Genomic DNA, 11,296 nt, shown 5'->3' with positions numbered 1-11,296 from the left:
TTTTACAAGACCTTCGTCGTATTTATTTATTAAATTTATTTATCTCTTATTTGCAGTACGTATGAAGAAATGGAAGATTCTTCAATGTACATAACTCATTCCGAGCAACAACATAACAAATTAATGTTACATCGTTTGATAAAGTTTGATGAACTAGTAAATAAATACAAATAGTTAAAAATTTTGCTTGGAAAAAGCCAATGTATGATCTCTGATTTCATTATACCAAAGATCATATCAGACGAAAGATTGATACATGAGATTAAGATACTTATTATGTAGTGTTTTATATATCTGAATTAATATTACAGAGAGAATAATATTTATTTAAAGCAGAAGAGATAATTAACTTGATTTTAATCTGTTTATGTCTTTTAATCTATATCAAGTGAAAAATACATATATGTATATAAGACAAAATGTCGTTGCATATAAAATTAATAAGAAAAAAAAGACTATTCATATTTCTATCAGAATAATGACTACATTTAGCATTAAATGAGACATAAAGAAATAATAAAAACAAATAATACGACTGTAGAGAGCAGGGATCCAAAAGACAACGATTACAATTCAAATATTAAAATAGAATGAAACAAAATAAAATATAACATACATATTACAACATTGAAAATATTGATACAATTTGTAAGGTAACGTTCGCATTAATTAATTTTTTATTTTTACCTTACAAATTATATCAATATTTTAAATATTGTAATATATATGTTTTATTTTATTTTGTTTTATTCTATTTTAATATTTCAATTATAACCGCTATCTTTTGGGTCCTTGCTCTCTACAATCGTATTATTTGTTTTTATTACTTATTGTTAGAATAAAGAGAGCTGCTTTTATTTATTTATTTTTTGATCAAGAAATAACTATATCTGTTTCAAAATATCTATTTCATCTTTATTTGAAAATATATATAATTTTATATATATATATATATATATATATATATATATATATATACATACATATATAGTGTGTATATATATATATATATATATATATATATATATATATATATATATATATATATATATATATATATATATTAATAATAGATTTAATTCAGTTAAAGAGAGAATACTATATCGTTAAGAATTTGTATAATGACAAGAAGATAGAAATAATTTAAAAAGAATAATTAAACTAAATAATTAAATTGTATAATTTAAAATCCAATTACATAATACGTAGAAAATGTTGTTTTGTTAAAATGAATTCTCTTCTCTATGACATAATCAGTTTCACAGACTTTCGACTATTATCTGTAGTCGACTTATCAATAGTATAAAAAAGAATTGCAATGCTGGTACCATATATTTCACGAACAGTTGAGTACAATAAATCTGAAAATTCTTTAAAACAGCTTTTTTCAGTAGTTCTTCTAGAACATACGATTATCAATCGATGAATCACGGAGGGACGAATCATTATCTGACTTTGCAAAGATGAAAAAAAGATAATATATATCACAGTCAAAGTGATATAATGGTCGCGCGTGCTATTTATTCTAGCATACATGTGTATGTGTAACGTCGGCCGCTTGTGTTTATATATGGTAGCGTCCCGGGAAAGTGAGATCATTTAATCGTCGGCTGTCATACGTTACACTTCGACACTCTTACTCGCTGAAAAAATGAGATCTGGCATGCTAATATTTGTTACTCTCGCGACCATTCTTCTCTACACCAGTAAGTAAAAATACTTTATTATTATGTAAATGATATATCATATAACATTTTCACAATACAAATAAATGCAATAAACTAATATAAATATGTCATATTTTTTAACACGTATGCAATTTTTAGAAAAAATGAAACTAATTATAACTTGTTTTTTTATTTAGAGATTATTATCTAATTAGAATATTAATAAAGGCCAATTTGACTGGCACCACTTTCCCATTGGTTATGTGCGGGGTCCTTTTTAAATATACATATTTTAATTTGTTAATTCAATTTTATTTTGTTGTAATGTCAAAGTTATACAGGGTGTCCCCAATTTAAATGGTAAAACTTTGGGAGCGTGTAGGGGACCGAAAAACTAACAAGACAAAAACTCCTTTAGAGATTTGCTCGTTTTTGAAGAAAATCGCAAAAATTCAATCTCTCATTGTCAGTTGCTCTTTTAAATTAATTGGCGCCGAATAAACTTTCTACTTCAGGGTTCCTTACATATGTACACGTTCCCGACGTTTTACCATTTAAATTAGGGACATCCTGTATAAAAGATTTTGTCATATATTCTAAGAAATTATACAAGTACATACGATCAACTAAAATTACCTTACTATATTCTTTATTTTTATATCTTTTTGTCATTACATTTCTTCTCTTTATTAAAATATTACTTTTCTTCACTACTTTAAAAATGAATCTATTTCTTCGGAAAGATATATCATATGGCAATAATTTTTTGAAGATACTTATATATCGAGAAATTAAAATTGATATTTTTTCGCATAATACACATAAACATAAACACACACACACACGCACATGCGCGCGTGATTATCTTATTTCTTTACGTTACAATTTTTTTACACATAATATTTTACACACATTTTTACACATAATAAAAATCATTTTGTATTTACAGTTTAATGTTAAAACTCATAAGACTGAGATAATATTGCCATTGCATTAATGACGTTAAAAAATGTGTACTTTTAAAACAATTAATTACTTTCACACAATTAATTGTTTTGAAAATATTTATTATTATAGCTTTTCTCCAGCGCAACAAAAAAAATCGGAGATGTCAAATCTGAATAAACACATAAATTTGTTTTCAGAATATATTAATGCATTCGAAATATGTCCGAAAGAGAATTGTCTTGAGTCTCAAAAATGCGAGCTACCAATAAAAAGTTCAATTATGTGCCAACAACAAAATATCACGTGTTGCAGTGTAGGTAAGTTCACTTCTCACTTTTTGTAAACATTATTACATTGTTATAGTTATATTACTTTATTATAGTTAGATATATTATATATTATATTATTGTGTTGTTATATATTATAAAATATTATAAAGATAAGTTATACAGGGTACTTACGAAATACGTGAACAAACTTCTTAGACGTATTTTTCTCGTCAAAAGAAAGTTTATATGAACAAACCCATAGTCAAATATGAGTGATATATAAACTATGTTCTATGTATAAGAGAAGAATAAATATACGAACATAATATACCGAACTCCAGATATTATTACATGATTTTAACAGATATTTTCGTAAAAAATTCGCCTACAATAAGAGTTACTGAAACAAAATTATTATCTACAAGGACATTTAAAGCCTTTAGTGTTTGCAACCTATTCATAACAATAATGTACTTATTTACATATATATTACATATATATATAAATAAGTACATTATATATTACATATATATATTATATATTACATATATATATAAATAAGTACATTATCGTTATCAATAGGTTGCAAACATTAAATGCTTTAAAAGTCCTTGTAGATAATAATTTCGTTTCAGTAACTCTTATGCATAATATAAAACATAGTTTATATATATGTACAATATTGTAGACAAATTTTTGACGAAAATATCTGTTAAAATCATGTAATAATATCTGGAGTTCGGTATATTATGTTCGTATATTTATCCTTCTCTTTGTAATATCAAAATATGTATTAAAAATCTGTATCAAGACGTGCTCTCATATAATTGATATTCGAAAGGTCAGTCATATTTTCGCTACCATATATAAACAAAGTCTTGTACAGTGCTTGCTCGCTCTCTCTAAAATTAAAGTCTGAGCAAATAAAAATAAATTGATAAAATATTGTCGTTTTGAAAAGTGATTGAGACCCGTACGAAATCTTTTTATAATCTGCTCTCACAATATATTATAATTATATATAATTTCTGTGTTAATTCTCTCAATGCAATTATCGTTAACCTCTTTTCCAATTCATATTATTTATTTATTTAAATATTTATATATTTTATATTTTTATTTAAATATTCTAGTTATTATATAAATTTAAAAATATTTTTACAAAATACGATATACATAAGTTTACGTCACAGGACATACACGTTCAGAAATTTATTTTGTCGCATTATAAGTCTCACGAATGACTAATGAAATAATTTATGCGTCACTTTCACGTCGACTATGCGCGATTATCCATTTCTATTTAGTGATATCTATGATATTTCATTTATAACGTAGATTTATATTTGAATAGTTGATTTTCGAAATGTTTTGGAAAATCTTTAACAGCCGATACTTTAATTTTTCGATGATAGATCGATCTGATAATGATAGATTTATTAGTCTATTATTTTTTGTTTCTCTCTTGTTACAGTTAAATTAGAATTCAGAACTCATTGTCATCATTATGGTGGAGAATGCATGAATATTTGCGCAAGGACACTGCAAAGGAATGTAGTCGATTGTCCAAGCGATCAAGTCTGTTGCGTTTTGGTTTAAATAATTTACTGAAGTATAGTAACTAGTCAATAATAATCTCTCTCTGATTACAATGACAAGTTTTAATTTAATTTAATAATATGACAAAATGTAAAAAAAAATTATTTAATATCAATTCTCTTTAAAAAATATGATAAAAAATATATGTTACACATACATATTTCTCCTTAAAAGCATGTTTCTTTTAATAAAGTAGATGTATGTATATTGTTTTTATGTAATATTGAGAAAATAAGCTTATTACTTAAATTATTATAATAAGATCTATTATTATAATAAGACTTTTAATAAGACTTATAATAATAAGTTATTATAATAGTTTTATAATACAATATTATAATAAGGTATTATAATAATAATGAGACTTTTTGATCTTATTGAGACGATTTGATTTTAATAAAAAAAGTTCATTAAATAAATAACAATGTATGTTACGAATGATATCTATTTGTAATAAAATATATGGATCTATTATGAATTTTATTCAATATATATGTATATACATAGCTAAAATAAAATTTGTTAATGAATCACACAAATTATTTAATTAAATATTTATTTTAATACATATGTTTTTCACCCTTCAGGTTTATATATATAACATCATAATTATTATTTATATGATATCTAATACATAGAAAATTCATTGAAAGTAATATGTAATTTTAATTTAATCAAAAATTAAAGTCTTATATAGACTAACTAGAAATAAGAATCAATTAAATCATGGCCACGTAATATTAAATTTTTGATTGAAAGACTCTGCAGTATGACTATCACAGTACTAATATATGATGTATATCATTGCAATTCTTTAATTACGATTATTTTCAAAAAAATTTATGCAGACTTTATCTTGATTCGGATTAAACTTTTCATTGATTAAATTGGGATAGAATTCAATGGAATTGAAGAAAATTAATAGTTGCCATTTTAATACGACATTCTTCTTATGTTCCTCGAACAATGATAATTTGAAGGAGAAGTCGGAAAAGGAAAAGGATAAGAAAACAAGGGAAAAGAAGAAAGCAAGCGGGATATATCGTAAAGTTTTATCTGAAAAGAAAAGTTGCCCGGAACAGAGACGAGCTGAGGCGGTTGACAAGGGGTCGGTCAAGGAACAACGTGTACAAGAGAGGCATCCAAAAGAAGAAGGACAGAAACGAGTAAGGGAAATAAAAAATAAGAGGAAAGATGTACGAAGAGAGGGAAGAGAGGAATAAGCTTCGCCATGGGCGATGCAACCAGAACGTACAATAATATATATATATATCTGTGCACTGATATACGAAACTGTATTGGTTAGCCTTTGACGATTAAGAATCTCTCGTGCAACAAAGAAGAAAAGGGAAAAGTAATATAAAATATATGAAACAATAGTAATACGTTTATTCCATTTTATCTGCGATTAATTTTACATTTGTACATTTCAGTATTTCTCATTTCGTGCTAATTAGTTTTGAAAACAAAATGAATAAATAAATATTAAGAAGCGCTAAATGAATAAAACTTTTAACATGAAAAACAACACAATTCCGCTCGAAAATATGTACATAAAAATTATTGTAATTGACTGAAAAAGACGAGATATAAACTCGTCGCAAAAAAAAGAAGAAAAAGATAATTTTCTATACTTTTCCATTCCATCTTTTCACGATACAGTTAAAATCCTATACTAGAAATTATGTGACAAATGAAAAACAGGTGTAAAGCTGAAGTGGATAACATAGTTACTATGCGGCAATAAAGAAGACAAGCTGGAAAATGAGATATGTTAAAAGGTCGCAAGAGTCGCTGACATTTCCATTGCACCGCAATATCGCCATTCTCATTTCTGTTTGAAATTTCTCTTTCTATTTCTCTCATAACACACGCAATTGAAAAATATGCGAGGGAAAGAAGAGAAAAGAAGAAAAGCACAAGAGTTGCGTCGCCGGGAGCAATGTACGGGCAGATGCCAATATGACAGTACACGCATTCGCACGTACACGTGCAAGAATCGTTTCTCTTGACCCTCGGGGGGGTAAAAGCGCATAATATTACGTAGTGCAGGAACAAGAAAAGAAGCATCCCTTCCACGTGACTGCGCCTGAAGCGTTAGCGAGAAAGACACCCTCAGGGTTGCTCGGCCCAAGATACGAAGCACACAGCGACTTCAATGAGACTGCGATAACGAAACGGCGATAACATATTATCTTTCGCGCGAGTGCTTTAAGAAGCGAAACGGAAAGTACCGATGAAGAACTTTGAAGGTAAATTTCGCAAAACGCGCGGGAGCGCCCGCGGTGCTAGATTATCCTAATCTCATTATTTTTCTTGCGATAAATGATGCCATCAACCAAGTAGAATGCCAAGTTCAAAGAAGAAGGGGGTAGCGGCGCATCTCGCCGCGAGCGATGCAGGCAAAATGTCGGCGAGATGCGATGGTGCATGCATATACGTTCGTATACTTACACACATATGCATATTAATATATATATATATATGTGTGTGTGTGTGTGTGTGTGTGTGTGTGTGTGTGTGTGTGTGTGTGTGTGTGTGTGTGTGTGTGTACGTATACGCGAGAGTCGTTTCGGGTGGCCCGCGGGTGAAGGTATGAGATCGTGGCGTGGGAGAAGAAGAAGAAGAAGAAGGACGTCGTCTTTCTCTCCCCTTTATCTCCCTCCTGTTACCCTTCTTCTTCTTGCTATCGTTGTGCGCGCGAGTGGTGCCCTGGGCGATAGACACGCGGTGCTGCTGCATCCCACCGTGAAGCGGTGCGGTCGTTCCGCTGCGGGCGCGGAAACGAGAGATAGCGCGGTGAGCCTGGTCCTCTCCACTTCTTCGTGTCCCAGTGAGAGAGGTGGTCGAAGGGCGAGAGTTAGAAGGGCGGAAAGAGAAAGAGAGAGAGAGAGAGAGAGAGAGAGAGAGGGAGGGATCTCTCTATGTTGCCCTGAGGGTATCCAGCGAGACAATGCGCTCCGTGACGCTCCGGGCGACTCCAAGGCAGACCGTAGTTCTCCCTCGTTTTCCGTTCCCTCTTCTCGTCTCCCTAGGCCTCTGGCGATTCTTCCGTCCTGCTCTTCTCTTTCTCTCTCTCTCTCTCTCTCTCTCTCCTTCCTTCTCCTTCTTCTCTTTGCTTTCTTTCCTCTCGCCCCACGTTCTAGTAGTTCTTTCTCTTCCTCGTCCCCGCGAGACTCTTTCCGTTCGTCATTTGCATCAACTTTTGCTGATATACGATATACGTTATAATAGTCGAGAAATAGAAGAAATAAAATTTATTTTTAATTATTGTTTGACATAACTAAAAATAATCGATTTTTTTCTTAATATATTTCTTAAATAAAAAATGAAAGAAAAAAATGCAAACATTATTTTGATTTTTCCATCTGCACAACATACATAGTCTTAGTTTGAATTTATTTTAGTGTTTTCGATATTTTCTCTTAGTAATAATTTTATATCTAATTGCGGTTGAATTATTATGTTTTCCGTGATCTTATTCGACTCTGACTGTGTTCCTCTCGGTATATTTCCGGCGCGTCATTACTTCTCTCTAAATCTTCATAACTGTCTCCGGTGTATATCCAAGACGTAAAATTTCTAGAATGTCTCCCCAATTGCAATAAAGCGTTCTTTCGGCGTCCTTCTTTATCGCCCGCTCTTATATCTCCCTAACACATAGCCTCCTCGTCCTCCTTCTCTATTGCGTTCTCTCTCCTAGTGCACGCTCGCTTGGAGGGAGTAACGATGCCCTGGAGCGGGCCTCCGCGGCGCGGCACTGTGGTAACGATAAGCAACGAAATGAAATATTAATGAAGTACCTGAGCGCACGTCCATTTTTCGCGGGCATCTCACCACCAACGCCTCAGGTGCCGAAGAAAAAGTCGGCTGGCTCATCGGAAGTAAAAGAATCATCGCTAGAAAACAGAGAAACGAAAGAGGAGAACCGACTGCTGTGTCATTCTCGTGGCATCTAGATTGTTGCCATGTAACATTTTGTGATTTAACAATATCTATATCTCTCATCTCAAGAAGATCGTGTCACTTAATTATCTTTCTCTCTCTCTCTTAAAAGATATATAAACACAAAATAGAAAATAAAATAAAAATAAAATTTTTATATTTTTTTTAGTATTATATACAATATATTATTATATATTTTATATATTATATATTATATATTATATATTACTTCTCTCTAAATTTTATATTATATATATTCTTATATTTTTACGTTTAACCTTTCTATCATATATCTATTATCGTTCAAACTATGTATTTAGGAACTTTCGAAAATGTAAAATCATGGAAAGGTAAAGTTGAGCTTTATAAGGAAGTTCATTGAGCAAAGAGAGGAACGCAGAGAGAAAAATGATGATAAAAAAGAATATCGAAATATACGTTCTACTACAGTTTTATTACGATATTTTAAAAATTTGATATTTTGGAAACGAGTTAAAAGAGAGTGACATACCAAGATCAAATAAATTCGTTCAAATCATTCGTACTAATTTCTTCTATTTAAATATAGAATTATAATGATGTCTGAAAAGTCTACTAATTGATTAAGACAAAATTTTTATAATACCAAGTTATCTATATGATTCTTATGATAAACTTACGCAATCATTATTGACATTTTATATTATTTCATTACAGTTTTTTATCGCGATTGAGATTTTATATAAATTATCGAACTCATTTATATACGTGCCACGACAATGAAAATACGAACGCATTTATGTTACAACGATAAATATCTCTTGCGAAAGTCAAACGATCACATCCCGATTATACGGCCGGCCAATAATAACGCACCGCCTGCGTTTAGCCCTTCAGCGGAATTCGAGCGCCACATTTTCGCGAACAATATATGGAAAATAACCCATTGCGCACCTTTACCGTCGCCGCATGGCAATGCATGTCAGCGGTGGTTGCATTGCGATGAATACGAAAATACCCGGGGCAATTCCCTAATTGCAGTGAGAGGCAAACGAACGGAGGGAAAGAGAAAATGAGAGTAAAACGGAGGAGAGAGAAAGAAAGAGAGAGAGAGAGAGAAAGAGAGAGAGAGAGGTAGAGGCCAAGAAGGGAGAAAGAGAAAGTCGTAAAGAGAAAGCGAGATAGAAATGAACGAGGAGGGGTGGAGGGGGGAGATCTATTCCTTTTTTTTTAACAACGCTTCGAGCACTTTATTTTTCCTCTCTCCCTCTCTCTCTTTCTCTCTTTCTCACTTCGCGAATCTCTGCGATATACCATATATTCACCTTCGTTTCATCTTATCCCGCTCTCTATCTCTTTCTTTCTCTCTCTTTCCCCTTCGATGCTCCATGTGTCTCTCCTCTGTCGTGTGCTTCGAAGCGGTCGAACGCCCCCGCGAGCCAACATGGACCAGCGCCTTTCTCGTGTGTATCGTGTGTCTTGCTCGATCTCTACGATTCTCACGAGTCGCCGCAGGACTCGTTGCCTACAAGTCTGGGCTACGCCGACGGACAGAAGAGGAAAGCAGAACCAACACGATGTTTCTTCCTTTATCACGAATCGGCGAATTTCGTAAGTTTATATATTTCACGTCGGTGTATAAGTACAATTTCAAAATGCACTGCAATTGGTATAATCGTGCGGTAAAAAATTCTAATTTAATTTTAATTTAACTTTACTTTTAATTATTTCAATCTATAAACTGAGATATTTCCCCTTGTCTAGGAAAAACGCAATTTACAGGTCAAAATGATACTTGATCTTTCTCTTTCACAATTCTATTGTTAAGTAAAGCTTTTTTCCATTTATAATATCGTGAATGTTAAAGAAAATTAGCTCAAACGTTATTTAATCAAAAGCGATAAGTAGTACGTGTCATTCAAGTGTCCGCAATCTTTATAAGCCCGATGTGATTATCTTTTATTGCTTAATAGCATGTTTTCGACCGTACAGCGCGATGATGGTTCAAACTATCGACACTATCAGCGTCGAATAAATTAAAAAAAAAAAAAGAAAATAGCATCGAAAGGCTTTGCTTCCTGCAACGCTCGAGGGCAACGAGTTATCGTTGAAGGGAGTTATCCAAACGCTTGATTACCGTACGCGAGAAACACGTTGACTTTTACTGCTGGAATGCTACGCATCCAGGGAAAAGCAAAACTTTAACGCTCGCATGTAAATCTTATTTGCGAAAGGCTCGAGAGGGCATAAAACCGTGGTAAGAACTCGGTGGGCCAGCAATGGCACTTAATGGAGTGATTATAAGAGAATTATTAGAAACGAGAGTCTCTCGGAGATTAATTGCGGTTAAGCCTCCTCGTTAAAGTCGCGTGAATGAGTTGAAATATAGCCTATGGTGATGATAAAACAACAAGTTGTATTAATACACTATAATTTTCACACTCGTAAAGAATCTTTATTAAATTGTGGTCACGCGTATAAACATTATTATACATGATGTCTTTCTTTGTAAATGACATTTCATTCGATAATGCTATATTCTTATTTTGTTTTTACGCCAACCTGTAAATTAAACCACATCTCACGGTAAAAAGAAGGATTCACAGATATGTCACGCAATCAATAATGTATAAGAATTTTGAACACTATAGAAGAACATCTGTAAACTTTATATATTAAACACTATATATTTTCAAAAAAATCTTAAATTATATCTTTTTCTTTTTCTTACATTTTTTTAAATTATTGTTTTAAATATCAAGTATTACACAAATATTCAATTAAGGAGAATTAGTAATTAAGATCGTTTGAAAACAATATGACGTATCGATATGTATTTAATGCTTTTAAATATCATGGTTATTTGCAACAGACATTATTATTGCAGAA

The 11,296-nt window shown here is 31.5% G+C and overlaps 1 protein-coding gene across 1 annotated transcript; it reads left to right on the top strand.

Moving 5' to 3' along the window:
* The first annotated feature begins 1,192 nt into the window (after positions 1-1,192).
* LOC140676436 (uncharacterized) lies at positions 1,193-4,719 on the top strand. The gene is made up of 3 exons (XM_072911473.1): positions 1,193-1,706; positions 2,813-2,932; positions 4,359-4,719. The coding sequence occupies exons 1-3, from the start codon at positions 1,652-1,654 to the stop codon at positions 4,481-4,483; spliced, it is 300 nt and encodes a 99-aa protein (XP_072767574.1). The 5' UTR covers positions 1,193-1,651; the 3' UTR covers positions 4,484-4,719.
* The last annotated feature ends 6,577 nt before the right edge of the window (positions 4,720-11,296 follow it).

The sequence above is a fragment of the Anoplolepis gracilipes genome, chromosome 2 (genome assembly GCF_047496725.1).
Source record: "Anoplolepis gracilipes chromosome 2, ASM4749672v1, whole genome shotgun sequence".
Classification (NCBI taxonomy): Eukaryota; Metazoa; Arthropoda; class Insecta; order Hymenoptera; family Formicidae; genus Anoplolepis; species Anoplolepis gracilipes.
The sequence above is the reverse complement of the archived record's forward strand: the minus strand, read 5'-3'. Positions and strand labels throughout refer to the sequence as shown.

Bases quoted from the DNA above. Each gene is read 5' to 3' on its own strand.
- LOC140676436 (XM_072911473.1), top strand. From the start codon at position 1,652: ATGAGATCTGGCATGCTAATATTTGTTACTCTCGCGACCATTCTTCTC. The intron at 1,707-2,812 runs GTAAGTAAAAAT...ATTTGTTTTCAG, and splicing joins GACCATTCTTCTCTACACCA to AATATATTAATGCATTCGAA. The intron at 2,933-4,358 runs GTAAGTTCACTT...CTCTTGTTACAG, and splicing joins TATCACGTGTTGCAGTGTAG to TTAAATTAGAATTCAGAACT.